The sequence below is a fragment of the Jaculus jaculus genome, chromosome 6 (assembly GCF_020740685.1).
Source record: "Jaculus jaculus isolate mJacJac1 chromosome 6, mJacJac1.mat.Y.cur, whole genome shotgun sequence".
NCBI lineage: Eukaryota > Metazoa > Chordata > Mammalia > Rodentia > Dipodidae > Jaculus > Jaculus jaculus.
Window position 1 is genome coordinate 124,716,880 of NC_059107.1, and position 21,434 is coordinate 124,738,313.

General features: G+C 37.8%; 1 protein-coding gene across 1 annotated transcript in view; it reads left to right on the forward strand.

The window, feature by feature from the left end:
• The window catches only part of Acss3 (acyl-CoA synthetase short chain family member 3), a 218,460-nt gene that overhangs the window by 161,255 nt on the left and 35,771 nt on the right, over window positions 1-21,434 (forward strand). The window contains exon 9 of the mRNA XM_004650533.2: window positions 13,308-13,411. Within this exon, the coding sequence (XP_004650590.1) occupies window positions 13,308-13,411 (104 nt within the window). The remainder of the gene's footprint in view (window positions 1-13,307; window positions 13,412-21,434) is intronic.

The window sequence follows — 21,434 nt, forward strand, 5'->3', positions numbered from 1 at the left end:
ACATTTTTGGCTGCATGCTCACTCAAGTCTGGGAGCACACGTGTGTGTGTGTGTGCAGGTGCATGTGTCAGGACATGCATGTAGAGGGAAAACGTCCATGTTCAATGTCTTGCCTAATTGTTCATCTAGCTCAGCTTTTGAGACAGAGTCTCTTACCGAAACCTAAATTCACTGATTTGACTAAACTAACCAGACAGGAATCTCAAGAATCCTCTTCTCTGTTCCTCCTTAATACAGGGATTACATTTATTTACCACCATGCCTGGCATTTATGTAGGTGCGGAGGGTTAACACTATGTCCTCATGCTTGAAAGAAAACGTTTTACCCACCGCGCCTGCTGCCCAGACCCCTCAGGGATTTTTTACACAAGAACTCAAAATAGGTTCTCTCCTTATTTGAAATTAGTAGTAATGCTTCTGTCAGTAGTAGAGTATTTTATTTTTACTTATGATAAGATTGTACCTAGATAAATTTCATATGATTGAGAAATATGTCACTGATGAGTTTTTCAAACACTCATTCTGTTATAACATTATCTAGTAACATACATGGATTGTTTTGTTTGCTTAATAAGTCACATATTACTGAGTTCATGTACGCAACACCTTTTCCCACTCTTTAAAGTTTCCTTCTTCATTTTAGTCAAGTTCTCATTACTTTCTATGGCTATAGTCTTGGAGGGATTTTCACCATCATATTAATAATCCTCTATCAACACAATCTAATCATTAAGGAAAACCTATCTTTATTTTATTTTTTGCACACACTTTTTAAAATTACTTTTGTACTAAGTGAATACAGTCAAGTTGGTAGCATTGTTAGCCTCCTCCCCGTCCTCCCCCTTCCCCTGGGCCCCTCCTTGTTGAGGCATATGTGTCATGCATTGTAGGGTTAGCCCTTGGTTATCAGTAGGATAAATGTCTCTGCATGGCATGACCCAACGTGTGGCTCTGACATTCTTTCTGGCCCCTCTTCCACAAACTTCCCTGAGCCATGTTGGGTTCATTTTAGGTCTGCCTCAGTGATGAGGTCTTGGGAGTCTGTGAGTCTCTGGATATTTGATTCAGTAGGAGTTGATTGTTCTCTGTGTCAATATCCTTCACCCTTGTGCTGGTACCAGGTTCACCAAGAAAATAGTACACTTGCTTGTTTTGCCAATTATTCTTAGTTTCAGAAGGGGCCCTTTTGAGGTATGATGGTGTGGTTTTCTCCTACCTTTAACTTTTGTGAGGCTCTTGTAATAACAGTTGGCTTGAGGAAACAATAAATAACATTGTCTAAGCTTCATTTAATGACACTTGCCTACCCAGACATGTAAGTACACATATTCCAAGTAAAAAAAAATAATGATTGAGGTAATGAAAATGGACTTCTGTATAAAGTACTGGGTAAGCTTTTTTTTTCCTCCATCAAAACTAGTGTGAAAAGTCTGTTACACCTTTAGATAATTATGATTTTCTTCATGATAGCCCATATGGAAGACACTGGCCAAATGTGTCTTTTAAGCATTTCATATGTCCAAATAGAAACTAAATATGAAAAAAGGCAGGCAATTTCCCACTAGTAATTTCTGTATTTATTACATATTAAAATTGCTATACTTTAGATGGTTTTACTTGAATGTAAATATATTTGTAAAATTAATTTAACTTAATTCTTCTTAATTCTCTAAATGTGGGCACTTCAAGTTTGTCCATTTCTCAGATTTCTTGCACTCATGCTTAGATTTTAATTGAAACATGCTGATCTAGGAAATGCTCATGATTCTATCTACCTTATTTAAAAATTAGGCATTCATTGTGATTAGATAATGCTGTTGCTTGCATATTTTCTATTAGTAGATGGTTATCCTGATTCACTCTTCAGAATATATGAGGAGCCATAATGGTAGTGAATGAAACACTTTATACAACTAAGTCCTATCTGACACTGCCGTTTAGATAACTCATCTATGGATGAACATTCCCATAAGGAACTTCAGGTGGTAGTGCTTCAAATGTAGACATCGTTCTTTAGTGGTTCATTTATACCTTAACATGTACTTTCAATGCCTCAATTGAACTGTGTGTTTCCAATTAAAATCTCAAGATGTTCTCCCTGTCAAGGCCAAGGTGTTAAACAGTAATATAACTTGATTGTTCTTTTTGTTTACTAAGTCATCTTTCATAATCCTGTGACATCATTTCCTTGCAGTTCCATTTCCCCCATTTGGGTCAGGAATTCTTGCCCACATGTCCTATGTCTGTAGTACTTGAGTGTTTTTTCATTATCTGAAAAATCCTGTCATTGACCCCAGTTTATTTCTTTGTTACCGTCTCTCAGCCACCATAAACTCTCACTGGCACAGACACATTGTTAAAGTTCCTAAGTTTATGGGGCTGGGAAGATGTCTCAGTTTGTAAAGCAATGGCTGCACAAGAAGGAGAACCTGAGTTGGGACCTCCAGTACTCTATGCAAATGCTCAATGGGCATGGTTACCAATCTGTAGTCCCAATGGTGGGAAGGCAGAGATAGGAGATCCCCAGAGCAAGCTGAGTCAAGCTGATGAGTGCTGGGTTCAAGTGAAGAGACTTCATCAGTTAAATAAAGAAAGAAGAGAATGTTTAAAAAGTAGTGTCAAGCTTCATCATCCATCTTGTACATACATGTGCATGTGTGCCCACATACACATGTGAACCCACAGGTATACCACCCTATTACAAAATGTACCTTGTTTTGCTGACTTAACCTTAATTTAAATTTTCCGGATTTCATCCTTTACCTCACCATTTCTTCTGGTATTTCTATTCCATTCTGTTGTGCCCACATTGCCTCTGTACTACTTATGTGTTGTCTAGGTTTGTGACACAGCCTTGCCAGCCCCGAATGACATCTGTTGTCTGTGTCAATCACAGTTATTCTGTCTCCACCTAGCCCTTGAGGATGCCTGTTAAGTCCACGAATACCAGCTAGGTGCCCTTAAACCCTTTCACCTGCATGGTCTTGAAATGTCCTAAAGTAACCATTCCAAACTTTGTTCTCATATCACTGTTCCTTTTTCAGTTTCCACATTTCTCAAAAACAGCATGCTTTTGCTTTATTTAGAAGAATGAGTCACACTGTCATGAATTTTGCCAGTCCCCCTCTCTATACTTCATCTTTTAAAAAATCTATAAAGTTTAAATACTTAAAAATTCCACAGGTCTTTCTCATTGAACCTGATATTAGCAAAAGGATGAAGGAGATAGACACTGAGGACCCTCAACACCTACCAAACCAGAGATCCCGAAGTGCCTTTGAGCCCATCACTGAAGCAGACTTAAAACACACCCAACATGGTGCAGGGGATTTTGTGGAAGAAGGGGTGGAAAGATTATTAGAGCCACAAGCTGGGACATTATGCACAGAGATATTGCATCTCCCCCATAACTGAGTGTGGCCCCCACATTGCACAAACCCATAGTGCCTACAGAGATGGCCTGCATCCCAAAGGAGGAAGGCCCCTTCGGAAAAGGGCCAGGGATGAGGGGAAGGATGGTACCACCATGTGTTGTTTAGATACCAATTATGCCCATAACTAATAAAAATATATTTTGAAAAAATCGCTACAAAAAATCCCATGTCTTCGTGGACACAAGTGTGCAAAGATGAGCAAGAGTTTCAAAGACTAGAAAAAAAAGAGGGGTCTGGAGAGATGTCTTAGTGGTTAAGGTGCTTGCCTGCAAAGCCAAAGAATTCAGGTTCGATTCCCCAGTACCCACGTAAGCCATATGCACAAAGTGACACATGCGGCTGGAGTTCATTTGCAGTAGCTGGATGCCCTGGTGCACCCATTCCTTCTCTGTCTCTCTCTCTCTCTTAAATAAACAAAAATAAAAAAATAATTATTTTTATAAAACAGACAAGAAAAAGTACTGCATTAGATACATGTTTATAGAAGACAGGAGCTGGGTATTGTTGTAGCACACAGGGGAGAGTTTGAATCCTTGTGACTCTCTAAGAAATGATATGATAAATGAAGAGAACAGTAAGGCACTGTAAGAGCAGGTTGCATTGTTCAAGATGAGCAGGCAGGTTTTTGTTCATGGAATGTTTTTCACTTTGATGATAATGAGTTAACTGTTCATCCACACACTGTTTCTGTGACAGACAGCCTATGAGCACACTGAAATTGGAAGAAAACAACCTTATTTTTCAATTATCACTAATAGTTTCAAACCCAGCCTATTTTTCTATTTCATTCTTCCCTCTGCCCTCTGTAGGGCATGATTTTGTTTGCCAATAATAGTAATTCTCCTTCAGACATCACAAACCATACATTGTTGTGGATACCAGCCTTTTTGACCCACATAGCCATAATGATACTATTTCATTAATCGTTTTTCCTATACATATCTCCAGAATAGGGAATCAGAGAAATATATTCTTGAGATCAGAGTAATCTCTCTTAGAGGAATTCGTGAGAAGGAATAGGCACTCCATACTCATGTGCATGTTGACTGCCTTAGATGATATTTGTGAGTGTTTGTCTGGCATGTCCTTCAAGAGAATACAGAAATCAAAATTGTAGTTAAAGTTCTCATGGCTAATGTCAAGGAGGAAAGGGATTTTGTGTTTTATAATTATTAAAATATGGCAGATGCATCACACAGATCAACCCAGTTATTCTAAAAACATCTGTAGCTTTGGAAGTACCCAAACCCTGTACTCTGATGGACATTTGTCCTCAAGCAAGTAATGTTTCTCACTGTTCAGCTGCTTCATCTACTGGGAATATGACTATGTTCTTCTGACATAACTCAGAGGGCTATGCTCAGTAATATTTTTACATGAAAGGAAATTATTTAGCTTTAATGTTAATGGATAATTGTTTTGGTCTATTGATTTATTTTATTTTCACAAGTTTTATTAACATTTTCCATAATTATAAAAAATATCCCATGGTAATACCTCCCCCACAAACACTTTCCCCTTTGAAATTCCATTCTTTATCATATTACCTCCCCATCTCAATCATTGTGCTTACATATATACAATATCAACCTATAAAGTATCCTCCCCTCTTCCTTTCTCTACCCTTTATGTCTCCTTTTTAACTTACTGGCCTCTGCTACTAAGTATTTTCATTCTCACGCAGAAGCCCAGTCATCTGTAGCTAGGATCCACATATGAGAGAGAACATGTGGCGCTTGGCTTCCTGGGTCTGGGATACCTCACTTCGTATAACACTTTCCAGGTCCATCCATTTTTCTGCAAATTTCATAACTTCATTTTTCTTTACCGCTGAGTAGAACTCCATTGTATAAATGTGCCACATCTTCATTATCCGCTCATCTGTTGAGGGACATCTAGGCTGGTTCCATTTCCCAGCTATTATAAATTGAGCAGCAATAAACATGGTTGAGCACGTACTTCTAAGGAAATGTGATGAGTCTTTTGGATATATGCCTAGGAGTGCTATAGCTGGGTCATATGGTAGATCAATCTCTAGCTGTTTTAGGAACCTCCACACCGTTTTCCACAATAGCTGGACCAGATTACATTCCCACCAGCAGTGCAGAAGGGTTCCTTTTTTTCCACATCCCCGCCAACATTTATGATCATTTGTTTTCATGACGGTGGCCAATCTGACAGGAGTGAGATGGAATCTCAATGTAGTTTTAATCTGCATTTCCCTGATGACTAGTGACGTAGAACATTTTTTTAGATGCTTATATGCCATTCGTATTTCTTCCTTTGAGAACTCTCTATTTAGCTCCATAGCCCATTTTTTGATTGGCTTGTTTGATTCCTTATTATTTAACTTTTTGAGTTCTTTGTATATCCTAGATATTAATCCTTTATCAGATATATAGCTGGCGAAGATTTTTTCCCATTCTGTAGGTTGCCTCTTTGCTTTTTTCACTGTGTCCTTTGCGGTGCAAAATCTTTGTAATTTCATTAGGTCCCAGTGGTTAATCTGTGGTTTTATTGCCTGAGCAATTGGGGTTGTATTCAGAAAGTCTTTGCCAAGACCAATATGTTGAAGGGTTTCCCCTACTTTTTCCTCTAGCAGTTTTAGAGTTTCCGGTCTGATGTTAAGGTCTTTAATCCATTTGGACTTAATTCTTGTGCATGGCAAGAGAAAAGAATCTATTTTCATTCTTCTGCAGATATATATCCAGTTTTCAAAACACCATTTGCTGAAGAGGCTGTCTCTTTTCCAATGAGTATTTTTGGCATTTTTATCGAATATCAGGTGGCTATAGCTACTTGGGCTTACATCTGGGTCCTCTATTCTGTTCCACTGATCTACATGTCTGTTTTTGTGCCAGTACCATGCTGTTTTTGTTACTATGGCTCTGTAGTATAGGTTAAAATCAGGTATGGTGATACCACCAGCCTCTTTTTTGTTGCTCAGGATTATTTTAGATATTCGAGGTTTTTTGTGATTCCAAATGGATTTTTGGATTGTTTTCTCTATTTCCATGAAGAATGCCTTTGGAATTTTGATAGGGATTGCATTAAATGTGTAGATTGCTTTAGGTAAGATTGCCATTTTCACAATATTGATTCTTCCAATCCAGGAACAAGGGATGTTTCTCCACTTCCTTGTGTCTTCTGCAATTTATCGCTTGAATGTTTTAAAGTTCTCCTTGTAGAGATTCTTTACTTCCTTGGTTAGGTTTATTCCAACTTAATTTATTTTATTTTATTTTATTTTTTGATGCAATTTTGAATGGGAGTGATTCTCTGATTTCATCCTCTGTGAGTTTGTTGTTAGCATATATGAAGGCTACTGAATTCTGTGTATTTATTTTGTATCCTGCTACATGGCTGTAGGTTTTGATTAGCTCTAACAGTTTACTAGTAAAGTCTTTAGGGTCCTTTATGTATAGAATCATGTCATCTGTAAATAATGATAACTTGATCTCTTCTTTTCCAATTTGTATCCCTTTTATGTGTGTCTCTTGCCTTATTGCTATAGCTAAGACTTCCAAAACTACATTAAATAAAAGTGGGGACAGTGGACACCCTTGTCTTGTTCCTGATTTTAGTGGAAAAGCTTCCATTTTTTCCCCATTTAGTAATATGTTGGGTGTAGACTTGTCATAAATAGCTTTGATTATATTGAGATAGGTTCCTTCTATTCCCAGTCTCTGTAGAACTTTTATCATGAAGGGATGTTGGATTTTGTCAAATGCTTTCTCTGCATCTAATGTGATGATCATGTGATTTTTGTCCTTCAACCCATTTATATAATGTATTACATTTATAGATTTGTGTATATTGAACCATCCCTCCATCTCTGGGATAAAGCCTACTTGGTCAGGGTGAATGATCTTTTTGATATATTCTTGTATTCTGTTTGCCAATATTTTGTTGAGAATTTTTGCATCTATGTTCATGAGGGAGATTGGTCTGTAATCTTTTTTTTATGTTCTATCTTTACCTGGTTTTGGTATCAGGTTGATGCTGGCTTCATAGAAGGAGTTTGGCAGAATTCCTTCTTTTCCTATTTCCTGGAAAAGCTTAAGAAACAATGGTGCTAGCTCTTCCTTGAAGGTTTGGTAAAATTCAGCAGTTAATCAATCTGGGCCTGGGCTTTTTTTAGTTGGGAGATTATTGATAACTATTCGGATCTCCATGCTTGTTATAGGTCTATTTAAGTGATTAATCTCATCTTGATTTAATTTAGGTAGGTCATATAAATCAAGGAAATCATCCATTTCTTTCCAATTTTCATACTTTCTGGAGTATATGATTTTGTAGTAAGTCCCTATAATTTTTTGAATTTCTCTGGAATCTGTTGTGATGTTACCTTTTTCATCTCTGATTTTATTAATTTGTATCCCTTTTCTCTTTCTTTTGGTCAGATTTGCTAAGGGTTTATCAATCTTGTTTATCCATTCAAAGAACCAACTCTTTGTTTCATTAATTCTTTGGATTGTTTTGTTTGTTTGTTTTTTCTATTTCATTATTTTCTGCCCTCATCTTTATTATTTCTTCCTGTCTACTGATTTTTGGTTTGCCTTGTTCTTCTTTTTCCCAGGCTCTAAGGTGAAGCATTAGGTCATTTACTTGTGACCTTTCTAGTTTCTTAATATAGGCACTTAAGGCCATAAATTTACCTCTTAGAACTGCCTTCATTGTGTCCCAGAGATTTTCATAGGTTGTGTTCTCATTATCGTTAGACTCTATAATTTTTTTTGATTTCCTTCTTGATTTCTTCATTGACCCATTCATCATTTAGTAGTGTATTGTTTAGTTTCAATGCTTTTGTGTATGCTCTATAGCCTTTCTTGCTACTGATTTGTAATTTAATTCCATTGTGGTCAGATAGAATGCAAGCAATTATTTCAATTTTCCTGAATTTGTTAAAATTTGCTTTGTGTCCTAATATATGGTCTATTTTAAAGAATGTTCCATGTACTGCTGGAAAGATTGTATATTCTGTAGCATCTAGATGAAATGTCCTGTATATATCTGTTAGGTCCATTTCTTCTATGACCTCATTTAGTCCAGATGCCTCTTTGTATATGTTTTCTTGGGATGACCTGTCAATTGATGAGAGTTGGGTGTTGAAGTCACCCACTACCACTGTGTTTGGTGTTATCTGTGACCTTAGTTCTAATAGTGTTTGTTTGATGAATTTGGGAGCCCCCATGTTAGGTGCATATATATTTAGGATTGCAATGTACTCCTGTTGGAGTGTGCCCTTAATCAATATAAAGTGACCTTCCTTATCTTTCTTGACTAACTTTGGACTGAAGTCTACCTTGTCAGACATTAGGATAGCACCCCCTGCTTGTTTTCTAGGCCCATTTGCTTGAAACACCGTTTTCTAACCTTTCACCCTAAGATAATGTCCATCCTTTGTAGAAAGGCAAGTGTCTTGAAGACAATAAATTATAGGATCCTGCTTTTTAACCCTGTCTGCAAACCTATGTTTTTTGTTTGGGGCATTGAGACCATTGCTATTAAGAGATATTATTGAAAGGTGTGTATTTATGTTTGCCTTTTTTTTTTTTTTTTTTTTTGGTTCCAGTTCTACCTTTGCTCTCTTGTGTTAAGTAGTGTTGCAGTCCGGTTTGCATTGCTGGTAGCAATCACCCCCCTAAGAGCAGCTTCTGGGAAAAAGAGATTTATTTTGGCTTACAGGTTCAAGGGGAAGCTCCACTATGGCAGGGGAAAACGATGGCATAAGCAGAGGGTGGACATCACTCCCTGACAAACAGAAGGTGGACCACAGCAACAGGAGGGTGTGCCAAACACTGGCTATTATACCAATAAGCCCGCCCCCAACAATACACTCCCTCCAGGAGGTGTTAATTCCCAAATCTCCATCAGCTGGGAACCTAGGATTCAGAACACCTAAGTTTATGGGGGACACCTGAATCAAACCACCACATTCCACCCCTGGCCCCCATAAACTGATATCCATACATGATATAAAATACAATGCATTCAGTCTGACTTTACAAGTCCCCATAGTTTTTATCGATCCCAATGATGTTCATACATCCCCATAGTCCAAGATCTTTTAATTGAGCCATAATACCAAAAAAATAACCTCAAAAAACCCATAATGGCACAGAATATATATTCACCCTGCAATAGATGGCATTGGGCATAGCAAAGACACATTCAACCAATACAAGATTTAAAACAACCAGGGCAAACATCAAACTCTGTAGCTTCAAGTCCAGCAACTCTAGCCAAGTGACAAATCTTCAAGTCCAATAATTCTAACCAGCAACAAATCTCTGGCATTCCAATTCCGCCCCTCCAGCTAGGCTACTCACAGTCCTGGGAAACTTCATTGGGGCCGGCAGCTCCTTGGCAGCCATCTCATGGTTCCGGCATCTCCACTGGGTCTCCACTGCAATCCATGGTTCATCTTCATGGCCCTATGAGGTCTCCATGCAGGCACCCAGCAAACCTGCTTCACACTGCGCATGGCCATTTCCAAAACACAAGACCATGTTGCAAACCCAATGACCCTCTTTCCAGCATTTCTTATACTCCACGATACCAGGTAGGGTGCCAGTTGGTTAATCTGGGGTGGGGGGGGGGCAATAAAGCAGACTTTGAAGAACAGGACACTCCTTGAGCACTCAGTCCCCTTCTAAAGAGTCTACACTCTTCTTATTGCCCCAGCACAGGTCAGCTATCCCAGTCTCAAAAGTTGTAATCTTTCAGTTGCAGCTGAATGGGCAAGAGTTCATCCAAAGATTTTTCTGTCTGTGCCATATCCCTCTGCTCACACCAGTTCATTTCTATGCAAAGCAACCCTGCACAACTTCTTAGGACACGGGCATAAGAGCAAGATTCTCACACAAACTGCTAACCCAGTCCGAGCAAAGCTCTTTCTCACCCTCATAAGCCAAACCTCACAGTCCATAGTTCTTATTGCCTTTGGGTCTTTCAGCTCTGACCAGATTAGTCCATCAAGCTGTACTTACAGCACTGCAAAGCATCTCTTAGGCCAAGGTTTCAACTCCTTCCACATTCCTCTTGAAAATCAGCTCCAAAAGGCCAAAGCCACATAGTCAGATGTCTAGCAGCAATCCCACTCCTCAGTACCACTTTACTGTTGCAATCTGGTTCGCATTGCTGGTAGGAATCACCCAACCAAGAGCAGCTTCTGGGAAAAAAGATTTATTGTGGCTTACAGGCTTTAGGGAAGGTCCATGATGGCAGGGGGAAACAATGGCATAAGCAGAGGGTGGACAGCACCCCCTGGCCAACATAAGGTGGACCACAGCAACAGGAGGGTCTGCCAAACACTGGCATGGGGAAACTGGCTATAAAGCCCATAAGCCCGCCCCCAACAATAGGCTCCTTCCAGGAGGCATTAATTCCCAAATCTCCATCAGCTGAGAACCTAGCATTCAGAACACCTAAGTTTATGAGGGACACGTGAATCAAACCACCACAACTAGTATTTGAATATTACTTGTTTTTTCCAGTTTCCTTATATGTGTGCTTTCCCTTTTCTTCAGTATGGAGGATTCTATCAAGTATTTTCTGTAGAGCTGGTTTTGTCTTCAAATACTCATTTAACCTGCTTTTGTCATGGAATGTCCTTATATCTCCATCAATTTGAATGGATAGCTTTGCAGGATAAAGTAACCTTTGTTGACAGTTCTTATCTTTCAGAACTTGGACTACATCACTCCAAGCCCTTCTGGTTTTGGTTTGTGTTGAATAATCTGCTGTAATCCTGATGGGCTTGCCTTTGTAGGTAACTTGAATTTTCTCTCTAACTGCTTTCAGTATTTTTTCTTTGGTTTGTGTGTTTGGTAGTTTGATTATAAGAGGGCGAGGAAAGTTTCTTTCCAGGTTTTGTCTGGCTGGGGTTCCAAAGGCTTCCTGTATCTACATTGGCACCTTTTTCCCAATTTGGGGGAAGTTTTCTTCTATGATTTTGTTGAAGACGCCTACTATGCCTTTGGAGTGGAATTCTTCTGCTTCTACTATGCCCTGAAGTCTTATATTTGATCTTTTCATAGTGTCCCGAATATCTTGAAATTCCCACTCATACTTTTCTATAAGTTTGTCTTTCTCTTTGTTGGCCTGTATTAGATCTGCCACCTGGTCTTCTAGGTTAGATATTCTGTCCTCTCCTTCATCCATTCTACTGGTGAGATTTTCTACAGAGTTTTTTATTTCATTAACTGTGTTCTTCGTTGCTAGTAATTCTGACTGTTTTTCCTTTATTATTTCTATTTCCCTATTTATGTCTTGTATTGCCTTCTTTATTTCAGAAATTGGTGTCCTGTGTCTTCTTTGATTCCTTTGATTTCTTCTTTGAGTTCCTCTTTGACTCCTTTGATTTTTTTTCTCTGACTTTTTTGAACATATTTACAATCATTCTTTTGAAATCTCTCTCAGGCATTTCCTCTAACTCATTCTCACTGGAGGTAATTTCTGATGCATTAATACTGTTAGGTGGATTTATATTGTCTTGCTTCTTAGTGTTTCTTGTGTTATAATGCATATATTTTTGCATTTTGGATTAAGTTAATGCTTGGATTTTCTAGCTAGCTGGGTATTCTTAGCTGTATGAATTGATTTGATGTTATATATCTTCAGGATAGGAGCTTAAGGTGTTAGGTGTGTATCTGAAGGCTCTCAGAGTATCTACAAAGGTCTTCCTAGGGGTTGAGTTTCCCTGCTATGGGAGTATGCATGTAGGGTGAGTGGAATAAAATACAGGTAGATTCTAAAATTGAACTAAACACTGTACACATTCAATCAAAATCAGCACTGAATATTTATTCAAGAGTAGTTATTATCACAACCAGATCCTCTATCAACAAAGAGGTTAAGATGTCTGGTCTGTTGAGGGATCAAAGTCAGCTTGTGACCAAGTGAGACCCTTTCCTGGTGCAATCAGTCCCAGTTACCTTTTTGGATGATTTTGGTCTCAGTCAAGTTGCTGGCTGGGTCGTTGGGCTGCTGTCCTGATTTCTGGAGCTGGGCACTGGCTTTTCCTGCGGGGCAAACCGAGGCTGGCATGTGGCCCTGCAGATGGGCATCCCCGCTGCTGGAACCGCTACTGCTCCTGCTGAAGCTGCTGCTGCTGGGTCTGTCACCACTGCTGCTGTAGCTGCCACTGCTGGTTCTGCCACTGCTGTCTGTGAAGCTGCCGCTGCTGGATCTGCCACTGCTGCCACTGAAGGTGCTGCTGTTGGATCTGCTGCTGCTGCCTCTGAAGCTGCTGCTACTGGATCCGCCACTGCTGGGGTGGCTATTGCTGGTGCTGGAGAGCCTGATGTTGCTGCTGGACTCTGCTCCTGCTTGGATCCTGCTATCAGCTCAAGTTGGCGTGGCCGGGTCCCACGACCACTGCTCTGTTCATTGGAGCTGGGCTCAGGAAGTGGGGGAGGGGAGGGAGCCGCAGTTCCTCTAGTTCTCTCATGGTCCACATGTTCTTCTACCTCATGGTCTGCTCCTCCATTGTTCACTGCTGCTCTCCCTCCATGTTTCTTGAGTTGTGGAGAGCTCTGGTGTGAGTGGAAGATCACCTCACCTGGCTTTTCCTGTGGCCCAAGCCGAGCCTGGCTGCTTTCTTGTATGCCCCTGCTGCTGTGGTTGGCGGACCTGCTGGGGCTGCTTTTTCTGGCCTGTGTGGGCTCTGGATGTTCTGGATCTCTTCTACTTCTCCCCTGCCATTTCAATTTCCTATACACCTCACTATTTAGTAAAAGTGTGTATTTTGCTGAGGTTTTTTGGTCTTTTTCCCTCCTAGGCTGCTTTGGTGTGGTACCTACGCCACCATCTTAACCGGAAGTTGGGTCTTAATGGATAATTTTAACTCACTGTCTCTCTTAAATTTAGGTTCAAAACACTATTTGTGGCTGGAGAAAGATGTGATGTAGATACCCTGGAATGGTCCAAAAAGGTTTTCAGAGTTCCTGTCCTAGACCATTGGTGGCAAACTGGTAAGCATTTTTCAAGCATGCTTATACAACTTTCTGAAATGCCCTAACTCTGCTAGAATCATTGGGATTTTTTTTTTGGGGGGGGGGGATTATAGGTAAGGTCTCACTGTAGTTCAGGCTGACCTGGAATTCAGTATGTAGTCTCAGAGTGGCCTCGAACTCACAGCAATCCTCCTATCTCTGCCTCCTGAGTGCTGGGATTAACAGTGTGCAGCACCATGCCTGGCTACCATCATTTGGAATTTTAAAGTTCTGACCCTGAGTACAAAGTCAGGGTTCAGACAGCTCTGATTTCAGCAGAAACAAGTATTTTTTGGTTGGGTAATTCTGTTTTTAATAATTATTTCTCATGTGACACTGCTCCTGCCATTCTCCTGTCATAAGATAATAACCACCAAATTCCTCTTTAACTGCCTTGTCTTTGTTGGCTATATCTAGAGAATTATTCAACCTCAGATCTGAGAGTCAGATAGATTTACCCTGCTTCCACCATTCTCACTACCTTTAAGCTGTGACAATAGTATTATCATTCCCTGTGACTTAATCACCCTTGTCATTCATGTTTGTTTTCCCTATTCTCTTATCTACCCTGCTACTCCCATTGTACTTCTCATTCTAAATCACTGCTCCTGTCTTAGGAGATTTTTGCAACATTCAAATATTGTATAAAAATATAATATCTGCACAAATTGACACATGCATCTGGAGTTCATTTGCAGTGACAAGAGGCCCTGGTGTGACCATCCCCATCATTCTTTCTCTTTCTGATTGCAAATAACTGAAAAATATTTAAAATATAAAATCTAATTTATTTTGTATAGTTTTTAAGTTATTTGAAATTAAATTTATTTTTCTCTAAAATGTACATTTTATATATTTCCTAATTGTGATTATTATCTGATTTCCTCACACTATGTTATTCTTGGGGCATACATCTTTATATTAGAACAACAGAACATAAAATTTGAACAAGGAAAAGCAATACATTTCTTCTCTGCTTCTTGTGAGGAATGGCTTTGCACATATACATAAGTGGGTAGGTAATCTAGAATCTGATTTTCTTTTCAGTGTTTGTGCTATTTTTCATATGTCCTATTGAGCTGAGCTATGGGAGCAGAGTAGCATTCAGATGTTCAATTCCACTTTGTCCAATGAATTAGACCAAACTTATCACAACAGTGTTTTCAGTTCCCTCCTCCAGCCATTTTCTTAGCTTCTGGGATGGAATAGCAAATGTGTGTAAGAAATTAATGAAGTTTCTTTGTAAAAATTAGCATTCATTTTTAATCTATGACTAGAGTCTCAGGAATCATGTAGAAAATTAAAGCTGGAGTATTTTAAAATTACAATCTTTTGGGTTCTGAGAAATTATATATTTTTACGTTGTCTTGTTTAATGTTGAATTTTGGAAGTGTGTTTTCTATAGTGTTTGTAATATGAAATATAACTGACTGGTGCAAAAGACATAGTTCTTAAATAATTAAAAATCATAGGATTTCTATTCTATGTAGTTTTATTTACAAATGTAAAGATTACATAAGTTTAGATTTATAAATATGTAGAAAAAATTTTAAAAAGGTAGAGCTTCATTAAGAGAAAAAATAAAAGTAAAATATTAAATTACACAGAAACAAATACATAACTATGTCTTCTATAGGAGGAAGTATTTATAGTATTGATACATTTATCCATAAAAGTTATTTTCCTAAGTATGAACTAGAAAATGTCTTTCAGCATTTAAGATTTTTTTTTCTCGTTAAAATGGAGGATTTTTTTTTCAATTTGAAGTAAACTTACCTAAATTATTACAAGAGCTTTGCTTATATTTGCCTAAATATGACTATCAGAAATCTTATTGAATGAAACAAACACATTCAAAAATAAAAGTATGATTTGCATTTCCTTATAATTATTTTGCATATAGTAGTCTATGGAGAAGCACTACTTTAGTGCTTTCAGGCTTACATAAAAGCTCAATGAAGCCTGTAAAACCCACACATAGATGTTTGGTTGTTACCCAATTTTGTGTGAATTTACACTTTGTCTTTACTATAATGTGCAAAGGGAATTAATGCACTTGTTTTTTCTGTCACTGTAATCGGGTTGGACTAGCTACTCATTACTGTGCAAAATACAGACTTATACCAACCAAATGTCTGATTCCTCCTATCACCCTTAATTAGTTTCTACAGCTTATTATTTTGAGAAACATATAAGATTCTCCTTGGTTAACTCTTTCAACTACATAGTAATTAAGAAGTTAGGTACATGAGTAGATAATCCTATGCTTTATTACAGAACTTCACCCTGGGTCATGCAGACATCAGCTTCTACCCCTATGTAGGTAGAATTTTTATTTATTTGAATGGAATAAAATCACTTCATCAATTTCCAAGTTATATGTGGCAAAGTAATACTGCACTATAAAGTAATAACAATAAAGTAATGCTAAGTTCAATATTACCAATATTTCTCTTTCCATAAGGTGACATTAAGTAAAATTAAATTACCAGGGGGAAAAGAGCTGTCTTATATAGGTGACTGTTAAGTCAAAAAGAAAGAAAAAAACTGATATGTTTAACACACTCATGAATGTCATCATTTTCTACATATCAAATAGATATTTATTTCCCCAGGAAGTATGTTAATAAATACCAGAGACTATTTCTAAGATGGTTAAGCTTTCATCAAATAATATTTTTCTAAGTGTAATATCTCAAGTGTTCTACAGAGCTCCTCTTTCTTAACATTGACTTACAAATTGATATTTTTTAAAACATTTTTTTAATTTTTTTTTTATTTATTGGTTTGAGAGAGACAGACACAGAGAGAAAGACAGATAAAGGGAGAGAGAGAGAATGGGCGCACTAGGGCTTCCAGCCTCTGCTAATGAACTCCAGACGCATGTGCCCCCTTGTGCATCTGGCTAACGTGGGACCTGGGGAACCGAGCCTCGAACCGGGGTTCTTAGGCTTCACAGGCAAGCACTTAACTGCTAAGCCATCTCTCCAGCCCACAAATTGATATTTTATACACTTGCAAACTTTTGTGAGTTTTGTGTGTGTGTGTGTGTGTGTGTATGTGTGTGTGTGTATATACACATACATATGAATAATTCATGATTCTGTTCTTTGATTGCATTTATGTATGCATATGTGCGAGTTAGAAACTGTGATATATAATTTGAAATTAGAAGTATGAGAAGTAACTAAACTTTGTGAATAAAGATTGATTAGGTTCTGTAACTTGAGTTGCAATCTGTCTATTTATATTACTATGTGGTTTTCTTATTGCCCAACTGTAAATTGTTTTAATAACATGAATTTGGTGTCTAACATCCACTTTGGATCTATTAATAGTAATATTCTTTCATGTTTGGTGACACAGTATTTCAAAATCTAAATTGAGAACCAATTGGTGGAAAAATTGAAATAAATCTGCATTCTTCATTTCTCATAGGAGTATTTTGGTGAAACATGTTGCTACTCAAAACCCTTGAAAGATTAAGCTCTTGCTTTGGGGTAAAATAAAATGAAAGTGAAATTTTAGTACTGTCATGAGAGAAATTGTTTTTTCTAAGATCAGAAAACAAGGTCATGTGAATTTGATTCATAAATTCAGTGAAATGTGAATTATCATTTATTTATAAAGATGTTTTAGCTCCATAGTAATGAATGAAAACACACAAATTATTAATGGATTTTTTTCATTTTTACATTTTTATATATAGGTAGAGAAACAGGTGCTACAATAATAATTTTAAAGGACTAATTAAAATAATAGATAACTATGCGACTGAGATATGGTAATTTCTGTGCAAAAGAAAATAGCCCAAAGCTAATTATCCTTGGTTGTACAATATTCAGATAAAAAATTGTACTGTTAAAGAGCATTTTTAGTGCAGAAGAGCCTTTCTACAAATCAAACAGGAAACACAAGTTTAGTAGGTAAGAACTGTAGATGGTGTTCTTGACAAGAACCACTTTCTCCTAATTCAAAATGAGCATAAAGACATTTCTCTCCATGAAAGTGAATGGCATAACATAAAAAAATCACTTAAATTTAAGAGTAACTCCTGATACCCAAAGGTGAATCTATCTTTTTTGAGATTACCACCTGTCTTCCCCTTCCTTTCTTCTTTCCCACTTTCTACTCTTTTGTAAAATGTGCTGTTTGTTTTGAATTTATTACAATAAAATAGCTTGAATCACCTCTTTCTATGCCATCTAATCCCAGATGGACACACTTTATTCTTTCACTGTGTATCAGCTTATAGACAGTGACTCTAAACCTCTCCTACTCAACTTCCTTAATAGTTTTGACAGGAGCACCTTTGTGCATGGTTTAGATCAACAGAATTCATGTTTTGTTTTGTTTTTTTCCCACCTATCTATGTATATCATCTATATAGCTCCTGTCAAGAGACAAAGTATAAGCCTGTTGTGGTGACACACGCCTTTAATCCCAGCACTCGGGAGACAGAGGTAGGAGGATCGCTGAGAGTTCGAGGCCACCCTGAGAATACATAGTAAATTACAGGTCAGCCTGGGCTAGGGTGAAACCCTATCTTAAAAAAACAAAAATAAAATAAAATAAAACAAAAAAGACAAAGTATTTATGGAAAGTGTTTCACCTGTATAAAGTACTAAAATTGGTAAGGTTTACCATTTTCTTTTCTTATCTGGGCCTTGGAGAGATGGCTCCACAGTTTAAAAAGCTCTTTCTGTGCAAGCATGAGGGCCTGGGGGACCCAAGAGATGGCTCCAGTTTGATCATCAGGACCCACCTAAGCAATTGTGCATAGCCACAGGTGTCTGTAGTTCCAGTAGCCAATCAGAGAAAGGAGAATTCCAGGAGCTGGTGGGAAAATGGTAATTGGTGGGATCAGTAAGATACTCTGTCTCAATCAAGAATGGGCAGAAATGTGATGGAGTGGGACATCCAATGGTCTGCTCCAACATCTGCAGGCAAGCACAACCAGCCACAAGCAATCACATGGGGTCCCTTGCAAGCCACATACATGTGCATACAACCCCTACACTTGCATATATCATACTATTATAAATAAATCACATATAAATAATAAAGTAAACAAAAGTCCTTCTTTATTTTTAGGCAAATCTAGAGGTGATCCATTGTAGCAGATGTTTTTCCCTAAGGAAATCATTATATTTTATTTACAAGAACCAAACCTACACAGTAGAATAATTAATTATAATACAATATCAGCAAAAAGAATCTCTATGGACAAAGCTACTGGCATCATTATAGTCATGACCCATTCCTGCTTCATAAACATTGAAATAGTTAATGTTTGAGAATTTGACAGGTAGGTAGGTAGGACAATCCAACTCACCTATTTTTAAAAATATTTTACTTTTATTTATTTATTTATTTGACAGAGAAAGAGAGAAAGGCAGAAAGAGACAGAGAGAATGAGAATGAATGGGCACACCAGGGGCTCCAGCTACTGCAGATGAACTCCAGAACTCCAGACACATGCGCCCCCTTGCACATCTGGCTAATGTGGATCCAGGGGAAGTGAACCTGTGTCCTTAGGCTTTGCAGGTGAACACCTTAACCGCTAAGCCATCCCTCTAGCCCAAGTCACCTATTTATTTTACTGCATCTTCGCTTTCCCTTTGTTACCTTTGTGTTGCCAGACATTGTGTTTGCATGCATACATGTAGGTGTATCTGACTGGGGGCTTTAGTGTGTCAGTTGGTAGTTAGGACTTTAGCATACTATAGGGAATTGTCTGCATCCCTGGAATTCAGCACTGAAAGCTTTACAATGTCTGTTACTTCTTCCATTAGTCCTCCATCTTATCACTTATGTGCTAGATGTGAGGCTCACTTCCAATTTAAATACACTTACCTTTTAACCTGTGTGAAAAATCTTGTGGATTTTACTACAAAATATTTTTCTAGAGTTAGGACATATGCAGCTCCATTTAACTAACAGAGCAATGGGTAAAGTGTCTTCTGAGTAACTTCACATTGAAGGCTTTAATTATTTAAATTATCTATCTTCTTTCTTTTCTCATTTTATCCTTCCTTCCTTCCTTCCTTCCTTCCTTCCTTCCTTCCTTCCTTCCTTCCTTCCTTTTTTCTTTCTTTTTTTTTGTATAGTGTGGTATCACGGTGGTGGTGGTGGTGTGTACACATATGTGCAGATGCATCTCTCAGGCATGTAGAGGTCATAGGAGAATTTCAGGTACCCTCCTATGTCACTCATCTGCATATTTTCTTGAGAGTCTCTCTGTATTGGAGCTTCATTTTCTGTAAGCTCCGTGACACTGATTCCCCATTCTGTGCTCTCCATAGGTACATAACCACACTCAACTGCTTACATGGGTCCTGTGGAATTGAACTGAGAATGTCAGTCTCAGGCCCTTTCTAACCCTCATCCTTGCAGCAAGCGCTCTTATCTACCAAGCCATTTCCCCTGCCCAATTTTGCTTTTTAAGTATTTATTATTCCTTGTTTTTGAATTTTACTTTGTTTTTTGTAAAATTTATTTATTTATTTATTTGCAAGGACACCGAGAGAAAATTAAGGAGAGAGACAGAGAGGGACAGAGAGAGAGGCAGGGAGAGAAGAGAAAGTCCATTTCAGGGCCTTCAGCTGCTGCTGCAAAGGAACTCCAGTTGTTTGGACCACTTGGTGCATCTTCCTTTACGTAGGTACTAGAGAATCAAATCTGGGTCATTAGCCTTCACAGGCAAGTGCCTTCATGTCTAAGCCATCTCTCAAGCCCTGATTTTTGAGTCTATAAAAAGTTTCTGGTGGTGATATAGTTTCTTTACAGTGCATGGCTATTAAATTAAAAGTAGTAGATTGATCTGATATGAAGGGCATACTCTGTAACTGGGTTCGACTATATTAGCAATGTCATTGTCCCAGAAACTGAGTTGTCAACAAGATAGCCTCTGCTATTTTTGAATAATAGAATGCAAAGAATCTTTCAGAAATGTGAATGAATTGCTAATGTCAGATACATTCTAGTTTCATGGCCAGAAATAAATCTATTCCTTTTCTCATTCATAGAAAGATATTTTGATAGATTAGCATGAGAAATTGTGCTTGGGGAGAACCAGTTATACAGTGCAATATTAGCAAGTGCTCAGCTGGAGAAGCTCTGACGGTAGCCATCTGATGAGAGAGAGAAAAAAGTCTTGACATCACTGTTTCCCGGCTACAGTATTTTTTTTTTTTCTTATTTAGAGCAGTGTTAATTAGTTTGGAGTAGATGATTCTTTACTGATAATTTGAGTAGTCACAGCCTAGAGTTGAGATATGTGAATTTCATTTGTGGAAAGAGTAATCTTTTGTCAAATGTGAGGCTCTTACTTGAAATGAATAACTATTTACACATTGTTAATCTATTTGTAACTTAATTCTCAAACCAAGAAGTGGTTATTAAATCATTTTCACCTTTATAACATTTTTATGTAGGACAGATGTCAAGTTTAAAAATAATAACAACAGAAATTAGTTCTGAGACATAATTGTTTGATAGAATCACTATTTGTGACCATTATTATATTTGTGATAACATTATGCAGAGAAAGAACATTAGGAAATCAATTAATAATATCTTTGGTTTGATCTTTGAAATGTGCATTCCTTTTTTTTTTTTTTCCTACCCTTGGCATGGATCCTATGTAAACCACTCCAGAAAGGTTAATAGTTTTTCATGTTTTGATAGATATTTATAAGAACAAAGGTTTAGAAATCCTTTGTTTAAGAAATCATAATGCCTGGAAATTTGTTTTCCCCTGTGTCATATAATCCCCTACACTGCAGTTTATTGGCCCCATAAAATAATTACCAATTCATCTTTGCTCTCTGGTCTGTAGCTACTCCAGATTAAAGAAACTTGATAGTTCACACAGTGTAATAGTATATATTATTTGCATTTTCTGTCTTTTATATGAATAACATGTCATGAATATAAAAGGCCATCTTTAACATCCTGGCCTGTAGATACTCCTAATTTCAAGACAATGAGAATATTAGAG